This window comes from Phoxinus phoxinus (genome assembly GCF_949152265.1).
Source record: "Phoxinus phoxinus genome assembly, chromosome: 9".
NCBI lineage: Eukaryota > Metazoa > Chordata > Actinopteri > Cypriniformes > Leuciscidae > Phoxinus > Phoxinus phoxinus.
This window is the reverse complement of record NC_136884.1, coordinates 17,045,146-17,060,133: the sequence shown is the minus strand read 5'-3', so window position 1 is coordinate 17,060,133 and position 14,988 is coordinate 17,045,146. Positions and strand designations below refer to the sequence as shown.

Genomic DNA, 14,988 nt, shown 5'->3' with positions numbered 1-14,988 from the left:
AAACAAGCGTACCGAGGCCTCCTCGGAGAGGTGGTCTCTGTACGCTCTCAAACGGACTCTGGAGCGGTTTGTTTGTGGTAAGAACGTGATCCAACCTCGAACAGACCCAACTGCCAAAGAACTGCGCATTTTTGGGCTAAACCAGCTGCCGTAGTCAGCTGCGCTGTGCATTATGGGATGAGGACTAATGTTTGTTGACAGTTTGCACTTTTAGCATGGCAACTCGCATAGTTGCCTAGCATAGCCTCGTAGAAATTTGGTCTCATATTAGGTCCCAACTTTCGCTTTGTTTAGCAAACAGCTCAGGGAAAGGGGGTTTCATAGATTCTGTTGGAATTTTCCCGCACATTAATTCTGACCAATCGAAGTGGAGTTATGGAAATACGTTCAAGATATATCTGGCCAACGAGTGATGCGGATGTTGACATGTGACTGCATTTTGGTTCGTTTTATCAACACATCAAACACAGACATGCTACACAGTATCATTTTTGATATTAACCGAACTACAGATGTGAAAGCACCCTTAAACAGTTCAACTGGACCAATTCACTAAAATTAATCTGCCTTCCCAACGGTACTTAAGATAGACTACTTTAAAGGAGAACTCCGGTCAATTTTAACATTGAGCTATTTTTTGTGTAAATTTGGAGTGCTGTCAATACAGAGAACAACGACAAAAATCGGATGTTGCCTACACTGTGTTATCCTCTTTTTAAAATTTGCACCCCAAGTTTTAAACCAGCTTTTATCCTCTTAACATCCTTAATGTGTCATACATAATGTGCCCAGCCATGTTGAGTGCTTCCTTCAGAGTGAACACGAGTGAATCTGACTGCAGTAGATGTGAAAGATATTAATAAAAATGATGTTATTTCAGCCAGCGCAAATACCTGTATTTACATCCTGTTTTCGGTCGAAGTCCAAAGTAGTCGATTGTAGAGTTCACGCGCATAGGTTTAGTTACCAATGATCACGCGCGTGAACTCGACAATCGACAACTTTGGACTTCGACCGAAAACAGGATGTAAATACAGGTATTTGCACTGGCTGAAATAACATCATTTTTATTCATATCTTTCACATCTAATGCAGTCAGATTCACTCGTGTTCACTCTGAAGGAATCACTCAACATGGCTGGGCACTTGTAATGACACATTAAGGATGTTAAGAGGATAAAAGCAGGTTTAAAACTTGCCCCATTCAAGTCAACAGGGTGCAAATTTTAAAAAGAGGATAACACAGTGTAGGCAACACCGATTTTTGTCGTTGTTCTCTGTATTGACAGCACTCCAAATTTACAAAAAAATTAGCTCAATGTTAAAATTGACCGGAGTTCTCCTTTAAGAGAGCATGTTTGATTTTTGCCTCAGCACACTTGGCTTTTACAGCTGTAAGCTTATCTCATGAGAAAACAACTATTTTATGAGGTGAATTTGTATTTTATACAAATTTGAGCGATGCAAAACCTCTAAACTTAAGCAGATCATACGAAAACATTTGAATTTGTAGGAATTCATACAAATTAGCTACCAATTCACGAAATTGTAACATACGGGGCTTTTGCACCAGGTGCCTTCGGAACGTTTTCCTGGATGCATTCGCACCGCCAGTAGGAACTTTGAAGTTACGTAAACCGCGCTTGTTGTTGTGAATGTCATGTTGACAGTGCGGCGGACCTTTATTTGGAAAGCGCTGAGAACACCAGAGCCTGAGCTTACAGTGCTTGCATTCTCCATGTTCATTAGTTTACGATCTGTCTAACAGTCCTGTCTAATACGTTATTAGATAGAACTGTTATACATAGAAAGTAGACAGTATATGAAAAGGTATTAGCGTAGCCTATGCCGTGTGGTTGATGTCCAGTGTTTGGGCACATCTAGAGGGCAGGGACGCGTATGTCAGGATGCTGTTTGTTGATTATAGCAGTGCCTTCAACACTATCAGAACTTCTGTTTTAATACCTAAACTGTTAGACCTGGGCCTCTGCAATTCCATCTGCAGGTGGATACAGGACTTTCTAACAGGCCGCCCCGAGACAGTTAGAGTTGGCACTACATACTCAGCCTCTATAGTGTTAAACACCGGAGCACCTCAAGGCTGCAGTCTCAGTCCTCTATTATATAGTCTGTATACCTATGACTATATTGCAAAACATCCCACTAATAGTATTGTGAAATTTGCAGACGATACTACTGTGGTAGGACTTTTGTCAGCAATAACGAAACTGCCTATAGGGATGAGGTGAGTAATTTGATCATGCGGTGCCGCAGAAACTGTCCCTCAATGTGGGGAAAACTAAGGAGGTCATCATAGATTTCAGAAGGAACAAACCCACACATATACCTGTCTATATTAACAACTCTCCAGTTGGAATTGTCAACACCTTTAAGTTCTTAGGCGTCCATATTACACAGACTCCATCTTAGGGTCCTTCCATATCAGCTGTGTCATTAAGAAGGCACATCAGAGGCTTTATTTCTTGAGGTGTCTTAAGAAATATGGTATGTCCCTTAACAGTCTACAGAATTTGTACCGCTGTACAATTGAGAGTATATTGACAGGTAACATTGTAGTGTGGTTTGGCAGGGCTACTTCACGTGACCTTAGTCCTCTGACAAAGGTGGTCAAAACTGCATCTAAAAGTATTGGGGTTCCACTTGAACCGCTCCAAAACATTTACTGGAACACACACTAGGTATTAAGCTGGATTCTAGTCATCCTGCACACAATCTCCTCTCCCACCTTCAACCAGGGAGATGTTTTCAGAGCATCCCAACGCGCACGTCACGTTTCAGGGATAGTTTTTACTCTCAGGTAATACGGCAACTGAATGATAGTACAACAGGAAGGAGGGTTGAGGTTTGAGCTTAGTAACTATGTTTTATGTGCTTGGATGTTTTAATGTTATTATAATTGTCAAAATTCGGGTACTTCCGCCAATAGTTCTAGGAACTATGAAAAGGTTCCTATTGGTATGAACTATCCTAAGTGTACTGTACTTTGAAAGTTGCGAGTATAATATTTAATATATTATAAAAAAATAAATTAAAAAAAACTTCTGCAAACCTAAGCATTTTCAGTGTGGACTGACTTACTTCAGTACATCAATGGGATATTCAGTTTCTTGTCATTCTACAGTCTTACCTGTCCATAGGCGAAGATGGTGGCATTATATCCTTCAAAACAGCCTTCGATGAGTTTCTCAGTGCAGTTGCTGTAGATGCTCTCCTGCTGCGAGTCCATGTCAAAAACATAGTCAAACGTAAAGGCCTTGTCTTTTCCTAGGATGACCTGGGGCTCCCCAGGGGTCACGAATGTGCAGATGTGACATCCCTCTATCTTTTCCTTTGCCAACTGTGGACGAATCCTGAAAAAATAGAGAGTGTTTGAGTTTAGTCATTTATCAGAATAAATTGGTTTATATTGAAAGATTTATGGTCATTAATATGATCTAATAACTTATATATAACCTTATATATGGATAAGACTGAAAAAGGTACAACCTCTTGAACATGTCAAAATCCCCATTTTAACAGAGTATACAAAAAACTTGATGTTTATTACTAGCTATTCATGATTGGTTAATCGGTTACATTTCTCAGAACAACAATGATGAACAATTTGTGCCTCTATTGCTTTAGAAAAAGTCTTCAAGAGTACTGTATTCGTGGAAAGTGGAAACACTCCTAAGTCGGTTTTTATGAACATAGACGCTCTCTGTTAGTGGAGAGCGAGAGAGGAAGCTCTGGCAACGCGATAGGTAAACAGTCACACCCTGGGATTCATTTACTCACGTTTTTCTGTTTTCATTATTCAGACCTTTCCTCTCAACAGGAAAGGTCCAACACAACCTGCTGCTCTGCCTTTAACTTTTTAGCCCTTATTACATTCACTTTTGAGGGGGTTGTAGCATACAAAAACAAATTTTTCTTGCTTTTTTTTTATTTATTCAGGTCAGATTCACAAGATGTGGGGGATCCGGCAAGTTAGTGGGGTTTTGCAATTCATCCCCTCAGTTTGTAACCCGTACTTACAGGTTCTTAAATTGTTCCCTCTGTTTAACAAATCACACCTATGGATTACGATCCAATCCATGCAGAGATTTGTAAACCATACCTTCAGTTTTTCAATCCGTAGTGGTCCGTACCCACAGTTTTGCAAACTGTACTCATGGATTTGTGGCCACTGGCCAGTCCCTCATTTTGAAAATCTGTCCCGACTGATTCAACTGTGGCCTACCTATCGGTACTTCTGAATTATTATTACTATTACATTACTCATCTAGTAAATGCAGCTTGATTGAAGTTTTTTTAGTATATTTGGACTGGAAACAAGACAAAAATACTAAGTAAGAGCAGTGTTTTCATTCAGTGTATGAGTGTCTGAGGGAAGTGTTGCTCTCCAGTAAAGCTGAGAGCTCTTTAGTGCTGTGAATTACATTGTTCTGGTCAGTGGCTCATTGTTCGGGCTTGAAAAGCCTGTTAATCCCACCCCGGAGATTCTTTGGCCACGTTTACTCCTGGTATTACGTTTTGGTCGATCGGGATCACAAGTAGACGAGGGAGACAGATACCCGTTAACACCTGGTGTTTTAATCTCTAGTGGTCTCTTTTGTCCACTTTCAACAACTGAATTATTTGAGGGGAGAGTCTATGTAAATGTATGTTTTTTTTCTTCAGATATTTCGATCTAAAGGACGAAGTAACATGCGCACAGAGGCGTGTGTTAGAAATCAGAAATCGCAAGAGAACATTTAGCTTGGTACGTTTTTCGTCGTCAAACCAAACTTGGGCCTTCAGCCGACAAAGTTTAAATCCTGTCTGGCTAGCGCTTCCCATAATGTTTACTGTACATATCAGGCCAGTAGTGGAGAGTAGGAGGTCTTTTGTGGCTGTTCGAATGCTTTCGACCACATGAGCGTCTACACTACGAAAGCAATCTGGTCGAATGCATTTTCAACTACCTCTGGAAGTAGTTGAAAGTGGACCAGCTCAAAACATTTTAGATCCTGTTTACACCTGTATTTAGTGCGGTCCACTTGTAATGCGATCGACCAAATCTTAATACCAGGTGTAAACAGGGCCTTTTCTGTAAAGTTATAAACCCTAATACATCACACATCACTCACTCACTCACTCACTCACTCACTCACTCACTCACTCACTCACTCACTCACTCACTCACTCACTCACTCACTCACTCACTCACTCACTCACTCACTCACTCACTCACTCTGAGAACGTTAACATGGAAATACGGATTTACATAATTTACATTTATTTCTTACGTATGTCAACTTATTCTACCAACCCTAAACCTAACTTAACACTCTGCTAATACTCTAAGAGTTACATGTAGATTGAAAGTTAGTAGAATGTCTAAAGTGGAAATAATATGTAACCGTTATTTGCATTAAAGGACAAGTTCGGTATTTTACACTTAAAGCCCTGTTTACAGATCGTATCTGATGAAATAGAACGGTTAAGATTAAAATTTGGACACATGCTGCTGTCCCGAGAATTTTAGGTTTATTTCGCTTTTGAGGACCTATTTTGCCAAACGCGTCACACCCGTGATTCTTCCGTTGAGAGCTTGAATAATAGACACTCCAGCCCAGTTGGTGGCGATAATGCACCTTTGCCAATTGCAAGCAAACTGCTGGCATTTCATGGAATACACAGAAGAAGCAGAAGAAGAAGCAGAAGAAGAAGCGGCGGAGTAATACCGTACCTCACACAGCACATTCAATACAAGTCAATGGAGTTGGACAAAAACTACGATAAAACCTGTTGGAATGCATCTTTTTCAGCGATTTTATTTGGGACCGTATCAGTGAACACCCCTGACCACTCGGTGAGTTTCACGTCTTTGTAAACGAAAGTTTAATGTGTTTTTAGGAAGGAATCTTCCAGTGCACATAGACAACCATTGTGGGGGTGGGGGGGGAAAGCAAAATAAACCTAAAATTCTCGGGACAGCAGCATGTGTCCAAATTTTTATCTTAACCGTTCTATTTCATCAGATACGATCTGTAAACAGGGCTTTAAGTGTAAAATACCGAACTTACCCTTTAAACATAACCAAAACACTTCCATATAAGCTTTTTTTCCACACAACCTTTCATGTGATTTTTGCATATGGTTTAATTTGTTGCTACATTGTTTGTACATTTAAAATATATATTTGTACAAAAGTTCATGATTTGGTCATGAAACCGCTCATACGCAGATTTTGCGAACAAATTTGAGTGTGTATGGCTACTGAATGACACCCAGTGTCCTAATAATTTGCATAGTGCTACTCTGTTCTTAACCTCCGTTTGTAACATGATTTTCCAGCTGTAAGCTTCTCTCTCTCTCTCTCTCGCTCTCTCTCTCTATGTTGTGTTGTCACTTTTAAGACAGTAATACTAGTCAAACACCCTTGTGTGTGGCCAGTCTTTTCTTGTGACGTCTCTAATGTCTCCAAACTCTCTAGAGTACTGAACACAGACACGTAAGGGTTAACTTTTCCCCTTGGTTTCAGAGCTACTCATGCGTGCCAGTGCATTCTACGCAGCTTAGAGGGGATACATGAACACATAACTCAAAAATAAGCCATACTACAATGACGACCTCTGACCACCATAAATCTTTAAAGTCTTGAGGATATATAAAATTGGTCTCGTAAATCCCAAATGCACTCCAAGAACAGGGGGTGAACCACAAATGATCAATGTGAGACCATACTACGCCTCTGCGTGTGTAATTATACATACTGTAAAAGATATTGTGAGACATTTATGAGAGTGAAATACATTTCCCATTTCAACAGCTTCCACAAAACCTTCTCAAATCTGTCAGATGACTCACTACAGTTAGGTTCATTTGAACACCCAGTGCTTTTTTGAAACATGCTTGTTTAGTGATTCTATTTTGGACTTTAGATGCAACATTTTTACCAGGAATGAGTAACTATTGCTCATTCAATTGCACCGTGCACCTAAAATACACTAAGTTTTGTTGTGGCATTTTAAAATGAACAAATATTAATATCAGTGGCAATAAAATAAATGTTACCACATTTTTGTTTCACATCTTTATTTAATATACTATTATTTCTAATTTAATATACTGCATTTAAGTTGGATTAAATTCATGCCACCTTTAAAACGTCTGTGAAAAATCTCTAAAAAGTCTGTTTAAACTCTTTTTTTTTTAAAGAATTGTATTACATTTCTGATTTTATTTTATTATATTTATATCACACATTGAATCATGGATTATTGAATCGTGCATTAAACCAAATAGTTAAAAAACACAAAATCATTAAGGGAGGAATTTTAATTGTCTTCCTCGTAATGGAGTCATTGAATCAGTCACTCAAACAATTTGGTAAAATTTGGTAAAAAAACGGATTCATTCACAAATGAGACATCACTGCTGTCTGTTGTTCAGATACACACAGCGGTTAATTCTTTTGGCTTTTGCAGAGCAAAAATAGGCAGGGTAACTGGCAATACTGAGTCTAAAAATGTAAATTATTTATTAATTCGCTCTATAAAAGCTGTTTCCTTCAAAACATACTTAAATATTTATTAACAAACAACATTTTCCAAATGTATTTCCTCAAAAGAATTTAAAAGAACCATTAATATAATTGAACAGTACATTTGAACCTGTGTTTACTATAAGTTCTAAGTTCTATGTGTGTTGATCAATGTTTACATGTGAATAAAATCCTAAATTAAATCAGTTGTTCATCATATAAAACAATCATATGCCTCTTTAGAAGACTTGATTTAAACCGCTGAAAGCTGTTATATCATAATAATTAAGCAGTCTGGGTCACACAATGTTCAAAAGCCATAATATAAAGCTCAGCTTCTGACTAAAAGCGTTAACCTCAACCCACAGGCCTCATTACTGCGATTACAGTGACAAAGAAATCTGCACAGCCTTCTCTTTCTTTTCCAGAGAAAAGATCAGTAGCTTAACTGGATTGAACCGTGTTCTACAGGTCTATCAGTTATCTAGTCATTACCCTGTAGGATAAAAGGGTCCAGTTTGTCTGCTATAGGGATCATTTGAACTCTAAAACACAATGACTTCAAACAGTGAACTAAGCACAACGGGCAACCTAAACAACAAAACATGGAAAATATATTGCAATACCAATAAAGCAGATGCGGAAAGATGAATAAGTGCTGATGTATCCTGCCCTGGAAAACATGACCCTGGTATTATGGGTATATTTTGTATGCCCTAGTCTCATTAACAGTTGATTCATCGTTCATTTCTGAGATGGGAGCAGACGTTACCATGTTTTATATCTCTGTATTTCGTCAGCATGATTTGGTGCCTAAACCTAAAACCATTTTTTTTTTTTTACATCGTCTATCAGAAAATCCGATCACCCTCTTTAACAACACACACAATTTGAGGCATCATTTACATCCACAAACTGTGGCCTGAAAACAAAAAAAACAAAAAAAAAACAATAGTGCTGGGTTTTAAAAGCATAAAATAGTACAAATGTAAAGCATAGTGTCAACACACAACAAACAGATGAACCAAGAAAACACACTTTGCATTGATTCTGGATAGTCTAGACTGGTAAACAGACTGATCGGTCTGATTCCTTTGATAATACTAGTAATGAGTAATAGACGTCAGGTAACAGATTAAACGTTTGTGATATCGACATCACCGACATTTAAAAAAATATATAATGGATATTCATGACAATTGTAGTCGTTATAATAATTAAGATAATAACTTTCGTCTATCCAACCTGTATGTCCTTGAGAACCTCAAGCTCAAGACGGCACACCCACAAACCCACCTGATGCATACTACACACAAAAAATTATAAGAACTGGCTAAAATTGAAGGCTACAATCTGATTGGGTGGCTTCACGTAATTTCTAGAAGTCAAGGTGCAAAGGTTTTTAATCAGTCTTCCCACAAACAGTACAAAGTGTGTCATGTCAAATTGGTGGCTAACTTGTTTGACTTCAATCTTATTCATCTGATCTGGTTGCTTATGCCCCAGTTAGGCCCGCCCACTAAAAGTCGACTAACCGTTAGTCGACTGAAAGAGGATTGGTCGACCAAACTTTTATTATTTGGTTTATCGCAAGAAAAAAAATGTATCCGTTATCTCTGAACCCCTCCACCTCCCCCAGCTCCACCTGCCTAGATCTGCTATGGGGTTTGAGTATGTCTATTTATGCAGCAACAGCATATCTTACATGCTCACAGCAGTGTGTCTATTAGCAGTAGCAACTCAATACTTGCTCTGCAGCAGCAGCAATAATCAACAGAAGCAGCAGCGTAGCAGATCTAGTCCAACAAGACCAAATACATCAACATTGCCATATTCATCAACATGCTAAAACTATTTCGAGAGTTGTCACTCCCTAGAATGTTTCAGAATTAAATGAATATTACAAGGGAACGGCATATTGCATTCTCACAATTGCCACAGAGGGCGCTATACCAGACAATACTGTGTGTTTACAGCTACAAGCCAACTGAATAATAACACTGGTTTAATGGCATATAGACATTTAAAGGGGTGGTTGATTATGATTTCACTTTTCTAACTTATTAAGAATGTTGTCACTTCTTGAGTCTCTCCATCTTTGTCTGAATCCGGTTTGAACATAAAAGGGTTTTTTAATTTTAGTGCATGTCTGTGTGAGCGCAATCTCTTGAAGCTCCGCCCTCTGTGCCACGAGCAGCCGCTCATTTGCATTTAAAGGGACAGACACAAAACTGTGCGTTTTTTGCTCACCATCAAAAAGTGACAACTTTAACATGCTATATAAAAATATCTGTGGGGTGTTTTAGACTAAAACTTCACATACACACTCTGGGGACATCAAAGACTTCTTTTGCATCTTGTGAAAAGGGCTTTATACCACCCCTTTAAAGTTATCTATTGGGCTTGCAATCCAATGGCCAAATATTTACATCTGTGTTTGCATATTTGGATAGAGTACATTTCTGGCATAAGATAAAAAGTGGCCTAGACTTGCCGAGTTAAAAGACAACACTCTTACCTTTGCACATTTATATATGTATGTGTGTGTGTGTGTGTGTGTGTGTGTGTGTGTGTGTGTGTGTGTGTGTGTGTGTACACGTTCACTCTTCAAACATTACAAAAGTGAAACCCGATCACTAAACCGTACTCGGAACTGCTGTAAAATATGTCCTGTTAGGGAACATCATCTTATTCAATGAAAGGTCGTCTAAGGTTGTGTAATCTAAGCAGGAACAGAATATTCCCAGGTAAATGAGTGGCCAGAAATGGGATGAGAGGATTTCCCTGTTGAACAGTCAACAAAACTATCACATTATCAGTTTGTATTGTCCTGATTAAAAGCCTGATTAAAACTGTTGGCTTTGCACAGATTAGTTTTGTATTTCAGGGCCTCTACTGTTTTACGGAGGATTTCATTTCTTGCTAAATAATGGAAGAACAGGTACAAACAAGCATGTTTTCTTACACGTTATGACACAGGTAGCAGACACACTCTGACATCAAATTTCCACATTGTTCTAAAAAGGAAACTCTGTTCTAACCCTATATTTCAAAAGCTATGTTTCTACAATTCCACAAAAAGGGAACAAATTGGCTCTCTGATTTTTTTTTTTTTTAACAATTGGAGGACTAAATATCTTGTATTGTATTTAAATAAGATCAACCAGGCCGAACAGGCCAAGAGGCGCTGGGCCGGACACGTGGCCAGGAGTTCGGACAGGCGATGGATGGACACGGACCGTGACCGAATGGCTGCCACTCGACATTAAAAGACCGCTCGGCCGCCCCGCAACCAAATGACGGGACTCGCTCAGAAAAGACATCGGCAGAGATGAGAAAACATGGAGTTTTCATTTCGCAATTCTGACTTTTTTTTGGAGAATTGCGAGATATCAACTTGCAATTGCAAGTTATAACGCCAGAATTGCGTGATATAATGTCAGAATTGCGTGATATAAAGTAGCAATTAAGTAGCAATTGCGTGTTATAAAGTCTGAATTTTTTTTCCTCGCAATTGCGAGTTATAAAGTCCAATTCTGAGGAAAAAAAGGACAGACTTTAAGTCAAAATTGTAAAAAAAATTGCAGTTGTGAGATTTTTTTTTATAAAATAAAAAGTAGCAATTACCTTTTTTATTTATTTTTCTGTGGGCCGGAAACAAGCTTCCATAATTATCTTATGTGAAATGAACCTAGCATGAAACACTACCGTACTTTAAACAATGTCTGTAAAAATCCCACAACTGTCAAAAGTTTGCACAATATATTACATTTACATAAAATCAATGCATTCAATATATTTACAGTATTTTTTTTTATTACCAAATTGTAAAAATGCTATATTTATCTGTGTAAGCCCTATGCTGAAAAATGTTCCTCATTACAAAAGGAAACAAATACATCTAAGGAAAAATGTATCTAAAAACTATTTGCATGCTTTCTACAGCATTATATGATTATGAATAATATCATAAATTAATTGATGCAATAATGACTTTCCATTTTTTTTTCCTATAATGTTTTGCACATATTGTAGTCAAGCTCCACAATATCCATATATAAATCAGGGTTTAATGCCTAATCCAGACTTCTATAAATGCATTACTGTAAACATGACTTATTCTTGTTTTTACAAATTGAATTTCTCTTGAATTATTGAAATACTTATCCTGTGGTAATCTTCTGTGCATTGTTTCGAACTCAGGCACCTTTTTAACATCCTGTCAGGATGAGCATGTCTCTTGAGTATTTTTTGCAGCATCAGCTGTTCTATCACTCTGGAAAGTGCAAATTAAGTTGGCTCGACGCATACAGGAAGTACCCACACTGATCGACTGCCAGCTTACAGGTCTCACTGCACACATGTGAGGTTACGGACATGAAGGTCAGAGGTCACTGTAATGCTGTCCATCTGTCGCCCCGAGCAAACGAGATGACAAACTGATGAAAACAAAGACCTAAAACATCCACCCACATCTGCTCCCATGAGCTCACCAGCACAAAACATCAACAATAATAAATGGAAAGAATCGGTTGCTTTTGGAACAAAAATATTTAAAGGTAAAGTGTGCAAAACACAACCCAGGACATCTCTATGGAGTATAGGGCCTAAATAAAGAGACATTATAAGTGTGAATCAAAGGTAAGAGACAAAATAAGAGACAGAGTGACATTAGAAAGATATACTGTACATATGTTTGGCTTTTCAGAATAGTTCTTAGCATGCACAGATGTCTCCCATGCTTGAGTAAACATTAAAGCCTTGCACTAATGTCAGCGTCGTTGTGTACACAACCAGCCAACCCTGTGTGCACGTGAGTCTGTTGAGTCATCAATTCACGTGACAGATGGTTCTATTCAACTGGCTCATGAATAATCATGAGCAGACCTAAAAAAAATCAATTTGGGTAGCATTAGAAGTAATGCCCAGGATACTCATAAGGAACGTGAGGGTGCATATTGATTACATTTATGAAGCGTGAAATGAAATTGGGTGAATGACAAACTAAAGAGTTGAACGCGTGAGCGACGTTTTTAGAAATACCTTTGGGATTCGTGGTGGTCCCATACAAATTTTTAAAAACTTTTTACATCAAATTTTCATTGAAAGCTTAAAGGTGCTGTATGTAACTTTTTCACTCTACTATAGCATAACAATACCATAATACGTTTGCAGATGTTTAGGAAACATGCTGAGTTCACATGAAAAACACTTCTACAGCCAGTTATTTTACTTTGAAATGTGCGTTCCGTGTTGGAACGCCTGTTTTTGTTTTGGTCTGTGTGATCTCGCCCTCTGCCAGTTCACCCAATAGTATTTCGACACCCCGGGATGCCAGTTGGCAGGAAATACAGCATATTGCAGCCAGCAAACAAACAGAGTCAGAGATTGCAGATTCTATCCAACCTAAAAAGCCTCGGTATCCATTTAAAAATCTCTATGAGCGGGTGGGGGAAACAACTATCTACGATATTTTATATTCGGACTGCAGTACCTATTTCAACCACTAGCTGTCATTCTTACAGACTGCACCTTTAAATTTAAGGACTAAAAATGTCAGGTGGTGTGACCATAAAGGCTCTGATATACTCACAGCAAAATTATTTTTTGATCTTCTTTTGGGGGTAAAAAGACGTTCAAAATACGCGAGCAGCGGTATACTATTAGCGAACACCCCGACCATGCCTGGCGTTGATCTGAATGATGATGATGATGACTATTAGGCTACTTTTATTATCAAATTAATATTACAATTATTTGCGCCGCAATTTCATAGCGCATCACTGCATAACTCCAGTGCAAAGTGTGCACATTGAGTGTGTGATATCCACTGGTTTATCTTTATCTTCATGGTTTAAAACGCAAATATTTTCAATATTACGACGTGATGTTTTTCTTTAACAACAATTGCTCGCATATGTTTGGCAACAGTTACAACCTTAATTGATGGGGTGTGTAGCTTTTTAAATTTCTTAAATAACCACGTGGGAAGATATTCTGGCCATATTCCAGGATGACAAAACCAAGATTCGTCAGGCTCAACTTGTGAAAGAATGTTTGGGAGGGAGCATGAAGAATCATTTTCACACATGAATTGTGTCCAGACTTTAAATTCATTGAAAGCCTTTAGAGTGATGGACTCTTGCAATGTCAATACAAGATCTTGACCAAAAATGTATGCACCTCTTGATGGAAATAAATGTTGTGATGTTATTTCCATCAATTTAAGGTCTGGACCAAGCGGCAACCTTCCGGTCTCTCTTTTGAATTCAACACGGAAGTGAACATTCAAAGTGCAATTAATCGACTGGCCGCTAGAGACCAGAAAGAGTCCAAAAGAGAGTCAATCCCATAGACCCTGCACATCAAAATGCCCAAATTTACAGCAAAAAATATATATAAACTTACAGCCTGGTACAAAAAGTGGTTTTGGTCTAATTTTGCCCTTCATGACAACTGTGAGGGGGGTAAAACAATTTTTTTAACTTATCCGTTTAAATTATATAAAGCCTTTATGCATAATTAAGGGTGTGGCCACTTGAGTGACAGGTGGATTGCCGCTGCAGTCACTACTAGCCGTTTGTCGTCACCTCAGCTAATCCCTCCTCTTTACTGATTTTCAGTTATCCGGGAGTGACGCGGTGCCAAGATGGCGACGGTCGGCTCCGCCCACTTTGGGCTTCAAAAATGCTCTTAGGAAAACTACGGGTGACGTCACGGACACTACGTCCATATTTGTTTTTTTTACAGTCTATGGTCTGGACTCAAAGGTGCCAATTCATGTGTGAAAATGATTCAGTGTACAATAGATTAATCACACTATTAAACATGCAAAAACAGTGTCATTGTCTCTTTCAAGCAGAATTAATTTACAACTTCAATTGCTACTATCAAGCAGCTCTCCAGTGCGTTCAGGTTTTTACACAAGGACTTCTGACGTTAACGGACTGAACAAAAGAAATGAACCAGAGAAGATTTCCACGTCAAAGAAGGTGGAACCTCAGCGCAAACCTATCCAGTATGTAATCGCGGACCAAAGGTAGTTCGAAGGTGTTTACCAGCCAGCGTCACACCAGTTTGTTCTTCGATTTTGTATAAAATATACTTTGAAGTATATCGGAGCCTTAATACTGATATATATACATAATATTTGAACAAAACTGCTTTACTGCTTATTGACCCACTTACGACTAACCAAAGGAAAGGGTGTTTCTCAGCTTCTCAAGAGATCTTTGCCACACTACCTTTCAGAGACTGAAAAGTCTAATAAGTGATAAACTACACATATGCCATAAGCAAACAGTGATGCATTAATCTGCAACATAAACCTCAGACCAATGCGACTGACTCGGAGAGTAATTTGATAAAGCACGCTATCGTTAAGACCAGCGGCTTCAAATATTAATGCTGTGACCGGTGGTATTGAATATACCAGTGGTGGAGTCTTGCAGGCTATA

At 38.5% G+C, this 14,988-nt stretch overlaps 1 protein-coding gene across 5 annotated transcripts in view; it reads right to left on the bottom strand.

The window, feature by feature from the left end:
• The window catches only part of LOC307003662 (kinesin-like protein KIF21A), a 52,889-nt gene that overhangs the window by 32,536 nt on the left and 5,365 nt on the right, over nucleotides 1–14,988 (bottom strand). For all 5 annotated transcript variants that reach the window (XM_079622370.1, XM_079622372.1, XM_079622371.1 and 2 more), the window contains exon 2: nucleotides 3,149–3,371. In XM_079622370.1, coding sequence (XP_079478496.1) covers nucleotides 3,149–3,371 — 223 coding nt within the window. The remainder of the gene's footprint in view (nucleotides 1–3,148; nucleotides 3,372–14,988) is intronic.